We start from the raw sequence: 21693 nt of genomic DNA, 5'->3' as shown, positions 1-21693 counted from the left end.
CTTATCTGTTCTTTTTTGTCTTATTTTTTTTTTCCTCACTTGGCTTTTCACATTATGAAACCACATCTTTCTCATTTAGATCACTAAAGGTGGAGAGTTAATTTTATCAGAACATCAAAAACGGTCAGCAATTAGAAACAAATCATTTAAAAAGTCACTACATAAAAAAATCGTATCAAAGCCAGAAACTTTACAGAAAAACAAACAGCTAGCTCTTGACAGATCTTTGAGAACAGGAAATGTTTTGTGTACAAAGGACAGAGACTTTCATCTTACTCCAAGAATCATCCTCACTAAAAACAAAAAATAAAGTGTGGTTTATTCTATCACCTGGGAGTGAAAGTGGCTTGGTGAAGGCTTCTGTAATGAAGTGGTTCTAGGTGTGCAGAATAAAATGGAAACCTCTGAAACGCCACATGAAGAACTGAGGGCAGGAAGAGTGGATTTTCTGGTGGTGCCCACAGGCCATGGAAGAGAGGAATGGGGTGACCACAGCTTCCTCAATGTCCCCACTGAGTGAAGGAAATCCTCAATATTTTGGATTCTCATGTTCAACTATAATTCAAGGAAGGAACCTAGAGAGCAGATATCCTTCATTATCTACTGAGAGAGGCTGGCATGGGGACACTGTCCCCAGGAAAATCAGAAAATGGCCTCTCTCTTAAAGGAGACGTAAAGCTGGAGAAAGGAAAATGTTGAAAAAATTAACTTGCCTTGCGTGTTGTCACAGAGCAGGGCAGGAGAACTAACAGATTCGTAAGCTCCTTATTTAGCGTCGTCAATAAGCTACTAACACTGTCCCCAGAGGGTTCCCACCTGTCCTCACCGGCAGGAGAGGCACTGACATTCTCCACAGGGCACACTGAATTGAACCGATAGCTCTCCCTCCAACTGAGGAGTCTCCTTAACAGTATTACTGGCAAGTGGTCTTGCTGCCTCTCCTTGAACACTTCAAGTCACAGGGCACTCATCCCTTCACTAAGCAGCCCAGACTAACTAGTAACCAATATTTCATTTATATCCTTTCCTTGCAGCTGTCTGAACTAGAAGATGCAGTAACAAATCGACTTCTCTTCTACAGGACGGCCTCTCAAATGCTTGAAGTCAGCCATCTCATGCCTCCTACTTCCTATGCCCAGCAACCAAACGTCCCCAGGTCCTACAACTGTTTTATTATCATTCTCACCAACCATCTCTACCTGGAGTCAAAATCCCCACCAATTTTCCAAACAGTGTGAACCAAAAGGCAACATCTGTGTTCCTGCCCCGTTGCAACAATCAGCTACTGCTTTCATCTTGACCAAATACCAGAAAGAAGTGGTCCTCTGTCATACAGCTTTTCCAACTACTGAAAATCTTTTACAAACTTTGATATTTTGAATAAGAGTTAAACAAAGGTCAAAGGCAGCAATCCTATGTTAACCACGTGGTTAAACACAGTTTCTTACAACCTCTAAGTGGCTTTGCTATGGTGGAGCTCCTGGTCCATGTCTGTTTATACCTTCCCTGTGTTTATTTTCTCACACGGGACTGAATGCCTTTACGGTAAAGGAAATGTCTGGACTCATTTATTTTTAAGGAAATGGCATAGAATGGTTAAAGGAAAAGATTATTCTCAATGTACTAGAAAAGGCTCAACTCAAATACACCATTCTCCCCAGGTCATGCGATAAGGTCAGAGTCACTTTCTCATAAACTATTTAGGATGCTCACTTAGAAATTTCTTAGAGACTGCTCCCATGTCTGAAACATATCTATTATTCAGACTAATCTCTACTGAAATTGCTGAGACAAGATGCAGAAGAGACAGAGGAGTCAACACTTAGAAGTAATCATACCTATAACAGCTACCACACCAGGATGACAGAAATACTTGCCTATCGAGAAACTTCAATTGCATTAGATGTTCTCCGCATTATTTCTTTAAGAACAAATAAATGACATGGAGACTAAAGAAGCCACATCCCCAGCGTCTGAGAGTGGTGACCAAAGGATCAGAGTGAGCTCCAAAGGCCCGAGACAACAGCCAGCATCTTTAGTAGGGAGTTACTTTCCATACTTACCGATGCCATCCGGAATCATTTCTAGTAAGTTCTGGGAAATGACTAAATCCGTTAATGAAGTCAGGCCACTGATTTCTTCAGGAAGTCTTTCCAACCTGTTTTCAGAGACATCTAAGCACAGCAGGTTCTTCAGATTTCCTATTTCCTACATCAGTGACACAGAAAAAGAGCCTCATGCTTAAACCTGCCACAGTACAGAGGAATTTCTTACAGTGATTTTTCACAGTCAAATCCCAAAGTCGTCCCGAGGATGTTTCTTTAGCGTTTATCTATATGAGAAGGCTGGAGTAAATTTCCAGACCCCTTTCCAATGCAAACGGGAAGCTGTAAAAATCACAGACACGGAGTTGGGAGAGATGCCAAGCCCTCCAACTTCAGGCAGGCAAGGAATCATTCTCACTTAACAGATGAAGAGACTGGCACCAAGAGAGAACAAATGACTCTACGGTTATATAATTTAAAAAAAAAAAAGGAGTCTAGAATCCTGCTCTTCAAGTTTGGAATCAATCACTTCAATAAGCAGCTTATACTTCAGGGTGACCCTGAGATTTTCTCTGTTAAGAAACCATCTACTTTATATCTCCCATTACCGGTAGTACTTGTCACAACAAACATCAATGCAACTATATCCCAGCAACACTGGGGCATCCGGACCCACTGATGCCTTTAACCTCACCAGAAGAGAGTAGCATCCTGCTTTCAAAGGAAACAGACTATCCCAGGAGCAGGGAAAGTACCTCAATGAGTCTAATATTCTGCTCAAGAGATATCCTACCTTCCATTCACAAAATGCAGTTTCTCTCTTATACTTGCCTCCCCTTTGCCATTCCACTGCCACTGTATTAAATTCCTCCGGTCATTATCTTCCACCTGGACTGTTAGCTCTGATCCTCATACTCCCTGGCCAAGTCTGTGCTACAAACTCTTGTTTCTGTATTTCCCTCCTGGAAACATAGCTAGCTATAGGTATGTAATCAGACCACCCTTCTACTAAAAACATTAAAATATCATGTGGCTCCTTAATATCTACACACGTACAAATCCTTCAATCTATACTTACTTTGGTCTGATCTATTCTTTCCAGCTTCTCTCTTACCTAATACGCACCCTATGGACACGCCCCTGTAATTCCTGTCTGTAGGAAACCAGACTGCCTTTCTACTAATTTCAGGCCTGATCCTTGAAGGTGTTCTTTTTCATTAATTCATTTTAACAATGCCTTTGTATCCTTTTCTTTCTGTCATCCATGATGACAGGAAAGTAATTCCGATTATTTAGACTATCTGATGAGTTGAGTCCTGGTTTAACAGTTTATAAAGAGGGACGAATGAGATGTTTAAATAACCATTTACAACAAGATCACTGGAATTATAATTTTTTTGTGTTCAGGATGTGGCATTTTGTATTCGTACACAATCATTTATGTATATCTCTACACACACACACACATATTCTTTCCCCATCATGCCCCAGAGCTGGTGTATTACTTTCCTGATAATCTCGTAGTATTTTTATTCCCTATCTGGTGACTCCCAAAGTAACCTGAATTCTCCCAATCAGGATTTCTCATAATTTCCTAGAGAAATCTAGATACTAATCAAACCTTCACCCATATCGGTTGCTAGTCTGTCTCCTTTCCCCAAATGCAGCCAAGACCTTAGAAAGAGACTGCAGTTAGTTCCTTCCTTCCCTTAGTTGTGAGTGAGGTCCTCATACTTCCAGTGCTGTACCTACAGCCATAACTTGTTACTGAGTACTTTCTCCTAGAGTCAGACCTCCTGCATTAACACGGCATTCCTCACCTAAAGTACACAGCACCAGCACACCTGCTCCAACCAGCTGAGCATCTGATCTGCTTTAAAATATCGGCACCTAGACCATCATGAAATATACCTGGACTTTAAAGACTGGCTATAAGGTATAGCAAAGAATAAAAATCAGTAATAGTTTGACAAAACCTAAGTAACGGGAAAATGCTTGGGTTTTTTTTTTTTTTTTTTTTTTTTAAGATTTTATTTATTTGCGAGAGAGAGAATGAGAGACAGAGAGCATGGGAGGGAAGAGGGTCAGAGGGAGAAGCAGACTCGCTGCCGAGCAGGGAGCCCGATGTGGGACTCGATCCCGGGACTCCGGGATCACGACCTGAGCCGAAGGCAGTCGCTTAACCGACTGAGCCACCCAGGCGCCCGATTTTTTTTTTTTAAGATTTTATTTATTTGCGAGAGAGAGAATGAGAGACAGAGAGCATGGGAGGGAGGAGGGTCAGAGGGAGAAGCAGACTCCCTGCCGAGCAGGGAGCCCGATGCGGGACTCGATCCCGGGACTCCGGGATCACAACCTGAGCAGAAGGCAGTTGCTTAACCGACTGAGCCACCCAGGCGCCCCAAAATGCTTGTATTTTATTGTTGGGTTTGTTGGCTTCTGTTTCTCTCTCACCTAAGTAGAAAGCAAGCCTGCTTACTAGGGCTCCATAAGATGATTACGTATACAGGAGTGTATGCAGACTCCAATTCATTTGGAACACGGTTCTCACATTTGGTAATAGTCGGAAAAACCTGAACACCATGACAAAACAGCTAAACCATAAGCAGTATTTGCAAAAATTTTGAAATAAAAGCTTTTAACATTTCTTTGACATCACCTATTATGGAACAGAATGTGGGTACAATCTTCCAAAAGTACTTGACACATCACAAAGAGTGGCAGAAATGGATACCATCTAAGAATCAGGGGTCCTGGCAATTTACAAATTTGCTGGGCTTGAAGTAAGCCACGTGGGGAGCATGGATGAAATAAAATACAGACTTCACAAACTAAAGGATGTATTTGCTATCTTTAGAAATGGTGGGTTGAGGCTTTCAATTTTTCTATGGCAATGTAGTATGATGAATGCTTAATATTTTATCAAATGTGCTTTTTCAACCAATGTTTTTGGTTTTCAAGATCCCCCTTATAGAAAATTTCACGCAGAAGCGGGGAATACATGAGTGGTGTCTGTGGTTGTTTTATAATTTGGGGGAAACAATGTGAAATCACCACCTACCTGAGGTAATTCTGACAGCTGATTTCCATCCAACCAGAGATCCTTTAGATGTAAGAGAGCTCCAATTGATTCTGGCTAAAACAAACAAACAAAAAATAACGTTATGGTAACAAAGATCCAACGTTTAGTCTTCCACTAAGAAAGAATCCCAATTCAACAGTTAATAAATGGGTACTATAGAGGATGTTTGTTGGGACTTCTCCAATACAAGTCCCCCACCCTAAAAGCACTCCCAAAGCTCTCCAATAATGCCGGTGGTTTCCATTTCTGCCCCTCATCTCGAGTCCTGACCCTCCCCACCCCTACATCGTAATTCTCAACCTGTGTGAACTGAAGCACATTCTCTAATGTTGCCAAGCTGTATCTGTGAGAATACATCCCTAAAGATCTCCCCTAAAGTATGTTTTGATCACACCTAAGGGCAAAATTAAATCTAAATCTCTCTTCAATACAGACTTACCAAATTATATATCTCATTGTTTCCTAAATCAAGTTCTTCTAGTCTCCGCAGCTGGGTAAGAGAGCTATAAAAAAAAAAAGAAGAAGAAGAAGAAGAAGGAACCCTTAGAGAGTACTTAGAAATGCTGAGCAATATGGTATTCCTCACTCGGACTCATTTCCAAAACTAAGACTCATTTGGACTGCATGGCTGTAAATATTACCAAGGAAAAACTATTAATGGAAGGCTGGCATCTCCCAAACTTTCCAAAAGACACAGAATCTCTTTTTGACAAAATACTGTAGTACTTTTTTTTTTTTTTTAATACTTGAAGAAATTCATGTAGTACAAAATCCCCTCTTATTTTGCCCAGAGACTCACTCAGGAAGATATGTAAGAAGATTCTCTCTCAGTTCCAGGGAAGCCAGGTTATAAAGACTAGAAATGAACAAAAGAAAAGAAAATATAAGGAAAATTCCTGAGATCCTTCTTCCCATTCCCCCCCTTCATACATACACTCCACAAATAGCAATTCTTAATAAAAACCTCATACATCACTTCCTCCCAGGAGAAAAATATCTATAACCACTATCCCTACCCTCATTAAAAACAACATACTCTCTACCTCCCAAGTTTTAATATTAAAATTAAAAGAGAAGCATCATCAATGTAAGGCACCCTCATTTAAATACTTGTTACATTTAATATGTGAAAATAACTCAGTAGTCATCAAAGACGACCACTCCTGGGACCAAGACAGAAGCCAAATATGTGCTTCCAGACTTCCGAATGTCAAATATGTGCCGTTACCATAAAAAACAGTCATGTCTTTAATCTCACAAAGGTCAGAGTTCTTCTTCCAAACATCAGTGAGAGACCATCCCTGTTTGAAAGTAGTGGGCATCTCAGTTGAGGGCCCATGTGCTCTACTTAAGATCACAAATTCAGGGCACCCGGGTGGCTCAGTCAGTTAAGCGTCTGCCTTCAGCTCAGGTCATGCCCCGCATCGGGATCCCTGCTCAGCGGGGAGTCTGCTTCTCTCTCTGCCCCTCCCCCCTCCTCTCATGTGCTAGCTCACTCTTGCAAAAATAAATAAATAGAATCTTAAAAAAAGAAAAAAAAATCACAAATTCACAGAGCACCTGGAAGCAACGGTATGGAAATGACGGCCATTTAAATGCATCAAGGACAGAGTAGTAACACACCTCACATGGTGCCGTAACACAAGACTGATTCAGCATATGGGAGCTGTAATAAAGCTGCTTTTATTCCTATGAAAGGCCACAATGGCGCTCTTCTCTGCAGATTCTCCTGCCTCTCGGGTGTAATCCATGCCTATCAGGAGCATGGTGAGATGAGACAGATGTTTTCCCCGGACACTGATTATCTGGGCCGAATCTTTGCGGGCAGTGGTGGCTCTGCCTCACCAGACACCTCACACGCCCAGGGGACGTCAGCAAGGGCACGCGTTACTGATTCGGAAGGCAACGGATTCGTCTATTACTCCACCAGGTGCCGTACTAAGCTCTGCACCAATCGCAAACTCAAGCTTTTGCTCATCTCACCATAGTAATGTCCAGATTTGGAGGACTTTTATTGTGTGAGCGCACAGAACACAAGGAGTCAAACATTATCCCAACACTCTAATCTGCCTTAATCCTCCATTCTCCTCCCAACATGAAAGCCAGAATCATGGGTACTAACAAAGCTGGTTTCATAACATCAGAAAACGTAAATTTGATTTGCACAAACAGTATATACACACATATGAAGCCTGTTTGCTTGAAAATGTATCTTAACTCGATGCTGAAATGCACAAAATCTGTATGTCCTCCAATTTTAGAAAACTCAGTACTTCACAAAGTGGATGAAAAACTCTTCAAAATATATTTTTTAAAAAAATTAAAATCTGTGCTAGTAATTATGAATTTAATGCTGACATTCTTAAGAAAAAAGTGTAGGCCAGTGGGAAGTTGCAGCAATGTAGCTCTACTGGGCCATGTGTTCACACGGAAGACAGAAGAACTGGAAGAAGAGGGAGGTGAGAAGGAACCACCCAGTATCTATTTCCAAAAGCAACCTGTAGATGAGGGTGATAAGTGACTTTTGTGAAGCCTCTGTAAAAGCAAAACACTGAACAACAAAGGGCTTTGTTTTCAGTTTTCACATAATCCCTGGCCAGTTTTATCGGGGAGGTAGTAATCATTTGGCTATTTTCACATTTATATTTTAACAATCACTGATGAAATTGTCATTTTATCTAGTCAACATTCATTGCTTTCACACCAATTTTGATGCATGAAAGGCATATACTAATAAAAGAAGGAAAAAGTCCTTTGTTTCACAAACTTTATTGCTAGGCATCACCAAATGCGCTCTTTAAAAGCAATTTTCCTGGGACGCCTGGGTGGCTCAGTTGGCTGGGCATCTGCCTTTGGCTCAGGTCATGATCCCAGGGTCCTGGGATGGAGCCCCGCACTGAGCTCCCCGCTTAGTGGGGAGCCTGCTTCTCCCTCTGCCTGCCGCTCCCCCTGCTTGTGTTCTCTGACAAATAAATAAATAAAGTCTTTTAAAAATAAAATTAAAAAAAAAAAAAAAAGCAGTTTTCCGCAGGGCTTGATGCTGAGCCTTGTCCTGAGGCCTCCCACCTGACCCGGGCCATCTGCCTGCCATCTCTGGCAGGAGGCGCACACACAGCTCCTCACACACGTCATCTCTTGATTAGTAACAACCTAGCTGGGTGACGACAGGTCGGTGACACAATTAGGAACGTGGCGCTTTGTGTGAATTCCATTAGAAAGTGGCAAAGGCACAATTCAAGTCTGGTGGGAAGCCAAAGCTCCCGCCCTCACCCTACACTGCCGTGAGGCATCTCAGGGGCCCTCCATTCCCTGGACTCTCTTTATAATTTCAGTTTTAAAAGCACCTATCAATACAGGGCAAATATGTCAGTCTTACCTTCTTAACCACACCCAGAACACAAGGATTTTTAGTGTTTTATGTCATTTTAAACATAGGGCACACATTTTTAAATTATCTTTACATTTTCTCTTGAGGATAAAAGGCACAAGCCACAGCTACTAAAAGCAAATAATGCTTAAGCAAAAATACTGCAAAAATGCCAGCAGACTTCCAGACGTACAGAACTTGATAACGTCCCGTTACAGAAAACGCACGGTTCCCACCACTGCCATGTTAACACCCAAGTAGAACATCCTGTTAAGCAAAAAGGTTCTGATTCCAAAACTTCTTAATTTCCACTGGTTTTGGCCAGTGGGGGAAATGGGAATGTATACGCGTGTTACAACAAAAAATACCCAATTTTCGTAACTTTCCAAAATTCAAACATTAATTTAAAACAAAGGATATAAAATAAGAGCTTTTCTGAGCTAATACTTCCCCATAACTTTAGACTACGGTGAGCTGCGGGCACCAGCCAACTTTTAGAAAGATAAAAGTTGCATAGTCCCAGGGCAAGTACAGAATCCTACCAGCCCACTCCAAAAGGTGGTTCTCCAAACTGTTCTAGTAACAGCTGACATAAAATGCCTAGGGCGCCTGGGTGGCTCAGTTCGTTAAGCGACTGCCTTCGGCTCAGGTCATGATCCTGGAGTCCCAGGATCGAGTCCCACATCGGGCTCCCTGCTCGGCAGGGAGTCTGCTTCTCCCTCTGCCCCTCCCCCCTCTCATGTGCTCTCTCTCATTCTCTCTCTCAAATAAATAAATAAAATCTTAAAAAAAAAAAATGAGATCTGCCTAAATGCAGATTTAGACCAGATAAATTAATATAAAACTGAATGAATAAATGAACAAATGAATGATCTCCCTTCCTAGCCTTTCAGAATACAGCATGCATCTTCAATCCAGATGTCAGGATAGTGCCTTTCCCATCAAGGAAACCTATTCAATGCAGCACAAACATCTCTGCCTCCCTTATAGCACCTAATAAAAAAACATGCTCTGGCAAGTGCTGGGGTGGGGGAGTCAGACTCAGTTCTGTCTGCTTCTGAGACCAGGCTCTCAAACCCTAGGCCAAGAGAAACAAGGAGATTCAAACTCCACATGACTTTTTCAGCCACTTCAGTTAAAATGTGATAGTATAGAGACCAAAGAAAGCATCGGGTGTTTCTAATACTTCTACAAATGTGAAAAAATGAGACACCTGAGATGCAAAATGAGAATTACTGGTCTTTAACACTTCAACCGCTAATAACGATACCAGCAGCTTACTATATGATAGATATTATTGTAAGCCTTTTACAAGAACCAACTTTGTGGATGAGAAAACTAAAGCAGCAAAGTATTCAATAGTAAGTTTTCCTTCCACCTTCCTCCCTCATCTATCCAGTTTCCCTCAAGTGAGACCCTTCTCAATGAAAATCACCCTTTTTTGTTACTTATATATTCATCCAGAGTTTTCTTTTATGCAAAGACAAGCAAGTATCCTCCCCATCTTCACATGTAAGTTATCCCACACACATCTAGGACTTTGCTCGCACAGATTTTTTTTTTTAATTTTTTTTAAATTTATTTGTCAGAGAGAGAGAGCATACACAAGCAGGGGGAGTGGCAGGCAGGCAGAGGGAGAAGCTGAGCAGGGAGCCGGATGCAGGACTCGATCCCAGGATCCTGGGATCATGACCTGAGCCAAAGGCAGATGCTTAACTGACTGAGCCACCCAGGAATCCCTGCTCACACAGATTTTTGTCTCATTTCTTATTTGTAAATATCAGTACTCTTTTTTTAAATAATTGCACAGTATATCACTTCTATAAACACCTTAATTTTTTTAACCATTCCCTCACTAATAGATATTTTCCTCTTCAATTTTAATATCTGGCAAATTAAATTTCTGTGCAATACTGTTGGAGTGACTTCATCCCTTTCCTACAAAAAACATGATTTTCTATTCTCCCTGTAACACCTTCCCACCATTTCTACCACCAAATGGGGTAAAACAAAACAGTAAGAACTACAAACAACGAGCTCTTACAGAAAAAGAGTATGTTGAAGCATTTCTTCTCAACACACTAATACTTAATGTTTTACACAGTTCATGACAGCAGGGACAAAAGTTATAATGTAAGTCAGAATGTAGGCCATCTGTATTTTTAGGATTCTATTTCAGGGACTGGATGAGTGGTTACTTTAAAGAATTTACATCTGTTCTCCACTATACTTTAAAAATCCCCTTTTAATCCACTGGATTTTTTTTTCCATTTTGGTGGCCAAAATCATTAAGAAAGTAAAGAATAAAATAAACAGAGGTAGAACAAGCAGACAAACGGCAGTACACTATAAAACAACTGAAATATACAATCTATAAACATTCATGGCAATATTACTTGACTGGAGAAAACACTATTAGGGACAGGGAGAGTTTGCTCATATATTCATAAAATTTCTGCTTTTTAGTATTTTTATTTTGTTAAAGATTTTATTTATTTGACAGAGAGACATAGCCAGAGAGGGAACACAAGCAGGGGGAGTGGGAGAGGAAGAAGCAGGCTTCCTGTGGAGCAGGAAGCCCAATGAGGGGCTCCATCCCAGGACCCTGGGATCATGACCTGAGCCGAAGGCAGATGCTTAACGACTGAGCCACCGAGGTGCCCCAAATTTCTGCTTTTTTAATACCAAATTAGTATTTAAGAAATCTCTGGTAACAAATCGCCTTATGCTGGTTTGCTCTAGAAACTTCCAAAAATCTTTATTCTTATTTTTGAAACAAACATTTTATAGAAATTCCTAGGCCTCACCATTACCTTGATCCCCAAACCAGAAAAAGACCCCATCAAAAAGGAGAATTACAGACCAATACCCTTGATGAACATGGATGCAAAAATTCTCACCAAAATACTAGCCAATAGGATCCAACAGTACATTAAAAGGATTATTCACCATGACCAAGCAGGATTTATCCCTGGGCTGCAAGGTTGGTTCAACATCCACAAATCAATCAATGTGATACAATACATTAACAAAAGAAAGAACAAGAATCATATGATCCTCTCAATAGTACAGCATCCTTTCTTGATCAAAACTCTTCAGAGTATAGGCATAGAGGGTACATACCTCAATATCATAAAAGCCATGTATGAAAAACCTACAGCAAATATCATTCTCAATGGGGAAAAACTGAGAGCATTCCACCTAAGGTCAGGAACGTGGCAGGGATGTCCACTATCACCACTGCTATTCAACATAGTATTAGAAGTCCTAGCCATAGCAATCAGACAACAAAAAGAAATAAAAGGCATCCAAATCGGCAAAGAAGAAGTCAAACTCTCACTCTTTGCAGATGATACGATACTTTATGTGGAAAACCCAAAAGACCCCACCCCAAAACTGCTCGAACTCATACAGGAATTCAGTAAGGTGGCAGGATATAAAATCAATGCACAGAAATCAGTGGCATTCCTATACACCAACAACAAGACAGAAGAAAGAGAAATTAAGGAGTCGATCCCATTTACAATTGCACCCAAAACTGTAAGATACCTAGGAATAAATCTAACCAAAGAGGCAAAGGATCTGTACTCAGAAAACTATAAAATACTCATGAAAGAAATTGAGGAAGACACAAAGATATGGAAAAACGTTCCATGCTCATGGACTGGAAGAACAAATATTGTGAAGATGTCAATGCTACCTAGAGCAATCTACACATTCAATGCAATCCCCATCAAAATACCATCCACTTTTTTCAAAGAAATGGAACAAATAATCCTAAAATTTGTATGGAACCAGAAAAGACCCTGAATAGCCAGAGGAATGTTGAAAAAGAAAAGCAAAGCTGGCGGCATCACAATTCTGGACTTCCAGCTCTATTACAAAGCTGTCATCATCAAGACAGTATGGTGCTGGCACAAAAACAGACACATAGATCAATGGAACAGAATAGACAGCCCAGAAATGGACCCTCAACTCTATGGTCAACTAATCTTCGACAAAGCAGGAAAGAATGTCCAATGGAAAAAAGACAGTCTCTTCAACAAATGGTGTTGGGAAAATTGGACAGCCACATGCAGAAGAATGAAACTGGACCATTTCCTTACACCACAGACAAAAATAGACTCCAAATGTTTGAAAGACCTATATGTAAGACAGGAGTCCATCAAAATCCTAAAGGAGAACACAGGCAGCAACCTCTTCGACCTCAGCCGCAGCAACTTCTTCCTAGAAACATCGCCAAAGGCAAGGGAAGCAAGGGCAAAAATGAACTATTGGGACTTCATCAAGATACAAAGCTTTTGCACAGCAAAAGAAACAGTCAACAAAACCAAAAGACAACCGACAGAATGGGAGAAGATATTTGCAAATGACATATCCGATAAAGGGCTAGTATCCAAAATCTATAAAGAACTTATCAAACTCAACACCCAAAGAACAAATGATCCAATCAAGAAATGGGCAGAAGACATGAACAGACATTTTTCCAAAGAAGACATCTAAATGGCCAACAGACACATGAAAAAGTGCTCAACATCGCTTGGCATCAGGGAAATCCAAATCAAAACCTCAATGAGATACCACCTCACACCAGTCAGAATGGCTAAAATTAACAAGACAGGAAATGACAGATGTTGGCGGGGATGTGGAGAAAGGCGAACCCTCCTACACTGATGGTGGGAATGCAAGCTGGTGCAGCCACTCTGGAAAACAGTATGGAGGTTCCTCAAAAGGTTGAAAATAGAGCTACCATACGATCCAGCAATGGCACTACTGGGTATTTACCCCAAAGATACAAATGTGGGGATCCAAAGGGGTACATGCACCCCGATGTTTATAGCAGCAATGTCCACAATAACCAAACTGTGGAAAGAGCCAAGATGTCCATCGACAGATGAATGGATAAAGAAAATGTGGTATATATATACAATGGAATATTATGCATCCATCAAAAGGAATGAGATCTTGCCATTTGCAACGACGTGGATGGAACTGGAGGGTGTTATGCTGAGCAAAGTCAGTCAATCAGAGAAAGACATGTATCATATGACCTCACTGATATGAGGAATTCTTAATCTCAGGAAACAAACTGAGGGTTGCTGGAGTGGGGGGTGGGGTGGAGGGATGGGGTGGCTGGGTGATAGACATTGGGGAGGATATGTGCTATGGTGAGCACTGTGAATTGTGCAAGACTGTTGAATCACAGATCTGTACGTCTGAAACAAATAATGCAATATATGTTAAGGAAAAAAAAAGAAAAGAAGATAGCAGGAGGAGAAGAATGAAGCGGGGGAAGTCGGAGGGGGGAGACGAACCATGAGAGACAAGGGACTCTGAAAAACAAACTGAGGGTTCTAGAGGGGAGGGGGATGGGAGGATGGGTTAGCCTGGTGATAGGTATTAAAGAGGGCACGTTCTGCATGGAGCACTGGGTGTTATGCACAAACAATGAGTCATGGAACACTACCTCAAAAACTAATGATGTAATGTATGGTGATAAACATAACAATAAAAAATTAAAAAAAAAAAAAAGAAATTCCTAGGCCTCAAAAAAAGAGCAGTAAGATTTATTCCTCTCAGGCAGCATGCACTAATACAATATAGGTAAGCAGCCTGGTCCTAGACCTTATTAGTAAAGCCCTCTCAAATTAAGGTCATCATTCCCAAGCGTAGCACACACAAAATTGGACCCACATGCTCTATTTCAACCTGCCAGGGAACCCAGGGCCTATCTACTTGCTCTACTTCTATTAGCAAATTGCATAATTAAATGTTTACTGATAATAACCATTTTGTGACTGACAGCTACATTCTGGGCACTGTGCCAGTCCATTTTATATATATATATATATTCCTTCTCCTGTAAGAATGCTATTTTTTGAGGAGCAGATTCAAACAGAGATATTTGGATATATTTAGACTAACTTACTTTTTGTTCTTTTTTTTTTTTTGAGGGTATGTTTCTTTAATGGCCAAGGACAGGGTATCTCATGGAGACAGATCCATAAAGACAAATGCCCCCAGATGGAAACAGAGGCTTCCCAGATTCTCAAAATTCTCTACGAGTTCCCACTGGAGTCTTATAACCTCTCAACCATGCTCCCACTCCTCATGACCTGAAGGTCTTGGAGGCTCTGGCTATGTGTACCTGCCTTGTCACCAGGTTTGAGTAACTGAGGCAAAATGACCTCAGCATGTTACTCATAAGGCTACATTAGAGAGTATTTCCTGCAAGAATAAACTAGGTCAGTCTCCCAGGTACAGTCTCATCCTTCAGCAACACCAGGTTTCAAGTTGGCCTAAGGATCTATCACCACTCCCTAATTCTAAAAAACGGTCATCACCCAAAAAGAAACTTCACACCCTTAAGTTATTCCTTATCCTGGCCCTGCTACCCCCAACCTTATCCTCCCCCTGGCCCCAGGCACTGGCAACCACTAATCTAATTTCTGTCTCTATGCATTTGCCTGTATTGGATATGTCATTTGAATGGAATCATACACTATGTGGCCTTTTCTATCTGGCTTCTTTTACTTAACATGTTTTTAAGGTTCATCCTGTTGTAGCATGTATCGGTACCCCAATACTTTTTTGGCTAAATATTTCATTAGATGAATATACCACATTTTGGTTATCAGTTCATCACTGATGGAAATTTGAGCTGTTTCCACCTTTTGGCTATTATGAATAAAAGCAACTATGAACATTCATGCACAAGTTTTTGTGCAGGCGTGTTTTAAATTCTCTTTGGTAGTGGAATTGCTGGGTTACATGGTAACTATATGTTCAACTTTTTGAGGAAGGAGCTGCTCCCTCAAGTGAGGGGCATGGATCACTTTACATTCCCATCAGCAATGGATGAGGGTTTCAGTCTCTACACATCTTCACCAACACCTGTTTTGTTTTGTTTTGTTTTATTTAATTAGAGTTAGTGGGTCTAAAGTGGTATCTCACTGTGGTTTTGATCTGCATTCACCTGATAACTAAAATGATGTTGAACATCTTTTTATGTGATTATTGGCCATTTGTATATCTTCTTTGGACAAATCTCTTTGTCCATTTATATTTTTTTTAATTGGGTTATTTATCTTCCACTGTTGAGTTGTAGGAATTCCCTATATATTCTGGATACAAGACTCTTATCAGATACATAATTTGCAAATATTTTCTCCCACCTGTACGTTTTCTTTTCACTTGAGAGTGGACTCTGATGCACAAAAGTCTTTAATTGTGATGAAGTCCAAATTTATCCATTTTTTTCTTTGTTGTCTGGGCTTTCAGTCACATATAAAAAAACCACTCCCTAATCCAATGTCATGAAGATTTACCCATTTTCTTATAAGAGTTTTACCTCTTACATTTAGGTCTCTGCTCCATTTAGAATTAAGTTTTGTATGTGGTATGAAGTTAGGAGTGGGACTTTATTCTTTCACATATGGATGGTCAGTTGTCCCAATAGCATCTGTTGAAAAAACTATCCTTCCTCACTGAACTGTTCTGGCACTCCTGTCAAAATCCAGTTAATTATAAAGGGAAGGGTTTATTTCTGAATTCCCAATTCTATTCCAGTGAACTCTGTCCACCTTTATGCCAGTACGATACATGTTGATCACTGAACCTTGCTAGTTAAGTTTTGAAATCTGGAAATGTGAATCCTCCAATTTTGCACGTCTTCTTTAAGACTGTTTTGGCTATTCTGGGTCTTTTACATCTCCATCTGAATTTGGAGATCAACGTGTCAATTCCTGCAAAACAAAAAAAAAAGCCAGCTAGAATTCTGATGGGGACTGAGTTGAATCAATAGATTTGGAGAGTATTGCCATCATAACCATACTAAGTCTTCTAATTCATAAACATGGGATGCCTTTCCATTTATTTAGGTCATTTTTACCTTCTTTCAACAATGCTTTGTACTTTGCAGTATACGTGTCTTACATTTCTTCTGTTAAATTTACTCCTAAGTATTTCATTCTTTTTGGTGCTTTATAAAGGGAACTGTTTTCTTAATTCCATTTCTGGTTTGTTCAGTGCTAGTAAAACTGATTTTTACATTTTAATCTTGTATCCTATAATCTTGCTGAATTCATTTATTAACTCTAATAGCTTTTTATGGATTCCTTAGGATTCTCTCTATATAAGAGCATGTTCGTCTGCAGGCTAACCTATTTTTGAAAAGTAAAAAATTCAGTGTGGGATTTACTTCAGTAGAAACTGATACAACTGATCTCAAGAAAATATTTCACTAGCATGTTTTTTGAAAGACAAACTCATTCACACTTTGTACCAACATCTGAAAACTCCTTAAAGCAAAAGTATCCTTCCTGGCTTCACCGGTAGAATCCTTCAAGAGCTTTTAGTGAGAGTAAAGCAAAAAGTCATTGTTCACTAAACAGTGTTGTCAAGGGCATATGGGAAACGTTGATATTACTCAGCCAGTGTTCTTAAAGCCTACCCAAGACTGGGAACTCTACAAAGACCCTAAGGAATGCTTCCCTCCTCGGCTGCTGCCCTCCCATGCTAACTGGCAATTCAGTGATATGTAAAGTCATGTACTTAATTTTACCCCGACATTTTCTAAAAGGGATATTACGAGGTCTTTATAAAGTGCAAACATGTAAAAAAATTTCATGAAATAGAAAATGCAGCTTCTTCATAGAAGAATCTAAGTTCGAATCCCAGCTCTTGTAGCCACCAGCAACACAAACCTGGGCAGACTACTTATCCCCATGTCACAGACAAGCTAATGAAACCCAGGGTCGTTAACACCAACCTGAGTAGGCATGCTGTACTGACACCGTGTATGTGCCTGACAGAGCGCCCACCCCCTTGTAAACATCAGCAACTCCTTGGTTTCCTTCATCACATGGATATTAATACAGCTGTGCTCACTGATCATCAAAATTAGCTATGAGCTTTCTGGCAACAAAAGCAGAAAAGGAAATGGGATAAATGTCAGAACTGATATTAAAAGGAAGAAGCTTGGGGCACCTGGGTGGCTCAGTCGGTTAAGCATCTGACTCTTGATTTCGGCTCAGGTCATGATCTCGGGGTCCTGAGATCAGCTCGGAGTCTGAGATTCTTTCTCTCTCTCTCTCTCTCTCTCTGCCCCTCCCCCTGCTCTTGCTTGCTCTAAATAAATAAATAAATAAAATCTTAAAAGGAAGCAGCTTACCAGTTCTTCTGGTGAAATTTTTTTCCCTAAAAATACATAGTAAAATCTCTCCCTAATGGCTCCTTTTAGCAGGGAAATTAAGCAATATTAATGGACAATAATTATTCTTCATTAGAAGGTTTGAGAGCGATGGAAATCTTTTTTTTTTTCTTTCATAGTTGTCTCTTTAATCAACTATCTAGCATTACGCCAGAAAAGTGACTGCATGGGAACAGACCAATGTGGTCCTCACAAAGCTTTAAGAACCTACCTGGGTTGCCTCCAGTGTCAGGTTGGAGGCTAGCAGAGTGAAGGCGGTAACTCCGTGCGCCTGGTCCCAGGGACTCATTCCGTATGTTGGAGCAACACCAGGGTCGGTCCAGACACAAAGAGAGCTTAACAACCAAAGACTCCCCCACTTTCAGGGTACAGTGTGAGTCAGGTGCAAACGCTTGAACACTGAACCACTAAACTGCGTACAGATAAAGGACTAACGTGCTCGTTGTGTGGACAGTAAAGCCTCGGTCAGGGAACCTGTGCATTGAGGATCTACGTCACCTCTTCCCGTCATTGGAGAAGGCTGGACAAAAGAGGTAGAACTTCAATCACTTAGTGAGGACAACCCTCGGCCAGTTGGTAAAGACAGGAAACAGGGAAACAATTTTAAAGCTCACTTTTCGTGAAAGGCTTTGAAGCTTTGCGCTGGGGTTGAGCAGAGCGTGCTGGGTCTACACCACGGTAAAGGCTCCACGGTGCAGCAGACAAGTAATACCAGGCATCTGCAACGGTGGGCTCCACACTTACCTTGAAAATTATTCGCTGCAGACTTTTTTTAAAGCAAATATTAAATGCAACATCAATGCAGAAAAAAATTAAAAAGCTAATAATAGAGCTGTGCTGGCACAAACAGGGATCGGCAGAGACCACCCACCGGAGCACTGTTTCTCACTCTCCACGGTGCTGGAGAGAGACTTCAGTGCAACCCCTAGGGACCTGAAAAAGCAGAACTGAAGGACCACCATCCAGCTTAACTGACTCCCAAACATTCTCTTCTAGAATGGGGGTCCTCACACACTGAAGTATACAGATGTACTCTTAAAGTTTTTTAAGTAAAAAATAAAGCATTTAAAAATATTTTATTACAAATAAAAAAAATCTTCTGGGCTCTCAATAGTGAGAGCACCGTATTATGTAGCAAATCTTTTGTTTTACGTTTAGGGACAAAACAATTGGTTCTGAATTGTTTTAATACTTGGTGTAATGGCTATACTAGGTGAAAAAATTCTTCACAAGTTACACTGATTCAAGGAGAACCATATTCTCAGCCTCATTTATTAAATCGTCATATTAATTTTTAAAAAATTTCTTCTGCTTATGGTAAGGTCTTCGTTGAAATTCTGCTGATAAATCGCCATCTTCCCTGACATCAATCACTTGTTTATGAAGACTAATCAGAAGTTGCTGTGTTTTTGTATTTTTAACAAGAGTCTTAAAAACAAAATCTATTGAAGGCGAGTTAGTTTCTCACTCTTTCTAAACATCACCTTTACTTTGAAGGACAAGGTAATGTGCTGACGTGCCATCACACAAAAGGGTCAGCAAATCTGGGACATTCTTACTTTTTAATAAAAGGAAAATGTGTGACTTTTCATGAGGTAACCAGTGTACTCCAACGTGGTTCAAAAGATTTTCATGATTATTCCTCATCTCACTGCAAAGTATTAAAAGGATTCTACTATTTGAGAGACTTGCTTTATTAAAGTTACCACACTGATGGTACCTGGCTATGAAGTGCAGGACGTGAACTGCAGCGCTTTGCAGCCCCTTGAAAGTACAACAACCTGTGTGATGCTGGTTTCCTCCCACACGCCAGTGGCTGAGGCTCTGCACTCCCCAGTATTCCTAACAGGGCAATCAAGGATTCAGGGGGGACAACAATTTCGGCTATTGTGCACTGAGGCGCCCAGAGAAGTGGCAGCCAAATCACACGGCAGACTCAACATCTGTTAGACACCACATGAACCACAAGTTCTGATCATTCAGTTTCTGCAAGTGACAGCAGGACGTTCCTTCAAGGACATCGTATCTTTGCAAAGCTGGGTTTTCAGCAACAAAAGGCAAGCACCAGGTGAAAAATCAATGTGGAATGGGAAAAGAGGTGGCAGTGAGAGAGGCTGGGCACTGCCCAGCCCAGACCCACATCCTACAGCAAATATTTGGCAATGTTTAAAAATGAAATAGAAATATTTATTCTTTCCATTTAAAGGTATTACTTTTTCAAACAGCTACTAGGTTGTGAGGACAAAAAGACTTAAGTTGGTGAGACTTACTTATTTAATAATGGAGCAAGTTAGGTATCGCCAGGGGCACTAAGAAAATGCTACTTGGCCCCCGAGGGCCGTGGGAGCCGACAGTACTGCAGGGGAAGTGTGTGAGGAGCAGTGGGAAACAGGGGGCGGGGACCAGGAGAGCCGTGCTCCAGCCCCAACTTCGCCGTCAACCCGCAAACACTCCTCCAGTTACCCGACCATCGGCAAACCAAACACACTATGGGGCAGGCGCTCACTGGAGGCCCCAGCTTCGAGGCACTGCAGCTGGCTTGCTCTAAAGGCTTCGCGCTCTCCTCCAGGCTGGACGCTCCTGCCCATCATGGGGGGGCCCGTGTCCCTGACGAATCCGTAACTTTCCCAGTTCACGCCAAGTACTGTGCTAGGTGCCGAAAAGAGAAACTGAGGTACCGTTTTCAGTGATGCTCAAAAGGCAGACACTGAGGTGGTTGACTCATCTGACCAAATAAGCAGAGTTAATTTGTGCAACAACTCCCATTTCAGAATCTGCAAAGATAACAGTAGGTATGATCATTCAGATGGCCATTTCAGGTCCTTTTCAAATTTTTTTTGGAATATCAGATGTTTGTGCCTTATTTACAAAACCATACTATCTCTGAGCAGTTGTTTGGTTACTAAATATTTTGGTTCAGTGCCCTAAAGAAACCATTTGGGAATCCTCTGGGAAACTGAAGAACTGTTTTTATGAGGAAAGTTCTTAAGTTTCAAATAATGACTTGCTTAAAAATGTAGTATACTTATGCATGTATGCGATTTCCTCAACAATTCACCATTTCAACTGTTCCAAGGGCCTTTCCAGAATGGTCTAGGACAGCAGAGGTGCCCGATCTTCTCCAAGCACTCTGTTCTTTGTTTGTTTCTACTAAGTGAGAACTCTGTTACTTTAGCGTGCATAAATCTTAAATCCAACAGGTAGAAGTCATGGAGTCTCTTGCTTTGGTTAAAGAAAATAATAACAACCAGGAACAGAAAACTCCCAATTTCCCATTTTCACAAACTGACCTTATAGGAAACAGTTGATTCACTTATCTGCCCCATACTCATATTTCCTGGGTGATGATTCACCACAGGGTACAAGTTCAAAGTGAATCAATCAGTGTACATAAGGCTATAATAGTAACACAAGATGATATAGTCTAATATCAAAACAAAACAGTACCCTTATTATTGACAGAATATGCAGATACACAAAAAATCCTGAACATTGACAAAAGCAGTTACAGATACTAACAGAAAAGATGGAATGAAGGATATGTAATTTATTCTAAAATGATTATTAAGTAACATTTTCCATTAAAACAATGCAGTGGGGAGTGACAGGGGCACTTTTGTCTAATAAGAATATATTTTCTCTCAAAGCATTCAGGCTTTTTTAAAAAGATATGAATTGGGGGATAGAAGGGGTGTACACGTAGACAGCGGTAGGCTGAGAAAAAAATGGGAAGGAGGGTACCAAGGGAATTAGATTCCAGAGATTCCTGAGGAGGAAGGGGAGTCAGTTTAGGTATTTAAATGGCTATTACATTCATTAGAAATACATGAATCTTGCCACGGCAAAAGTGGTTAAGTCACGAAATCCACAGTAAAACATTATTGTTTCCTCTGCAACAGATCCCATAAACTCAGGGGGTACTGGGGGCTTCCTGTCTCCTTCCCCTCCTGAGACATTAAGGACACAAATCTGCATCAGCAAGTCTACT

The 21693-nt window shown here is 40.8% G+C and overlaps 1 protein-coding gene across 1 annotated transcript in view; it reads right to left on the bottom strand.

The window, feature by feature from the left end:
- Nucleotides 1-21693, bottom strand: part of LRRC1 (leucine rich repeat containing 1) — a 129240-nt gene that overhangs the window by 23868 nt on the left and 83679 nt on the right. The window contains exons 5-8 of the mRNA XM_045867025.3: nt 5927-5983; nt 5567-5630; nt 5107-5181; nt 2064-2208 (exon numbers count right to left, since the gene is read on the bottom strand). Of these exons, the coding sequence (XP_045722981.1) occupies nt 2064-2208; nt 5107-5181; nt 5567-5630; nt 5927-5983 (341 nt within the window). The remainder of the gene's footprint in view (nt 1-2063; nt 2209-5106; nt 5182-5566; nt 5631-5926; nt 5984-21693) is intronic.

This window comes from Mirounga angustirostris, unplaced genomic scaffold (assembly GCF_029215605.1).
Source record: "Mirounga angustirostris isolate CCGP_5_RB_7025 unplaced genomic scaffold, mMirAng1.0.hap1 SCAF_8, whole genome shotgun sequence".
Taxonomy (NCBI): domain Eukaryota; kingdom Metazoa; phylum Chordata; class Mammalia; order Carnivora; family Phocidae; genus Mirounga; species Mirounga angustirostris.
The sequence above is the reverse complement of the archived record's forward strand: the minus strand, read 5'-3'. Positions and strand labels throughout refer to the sequence as shown.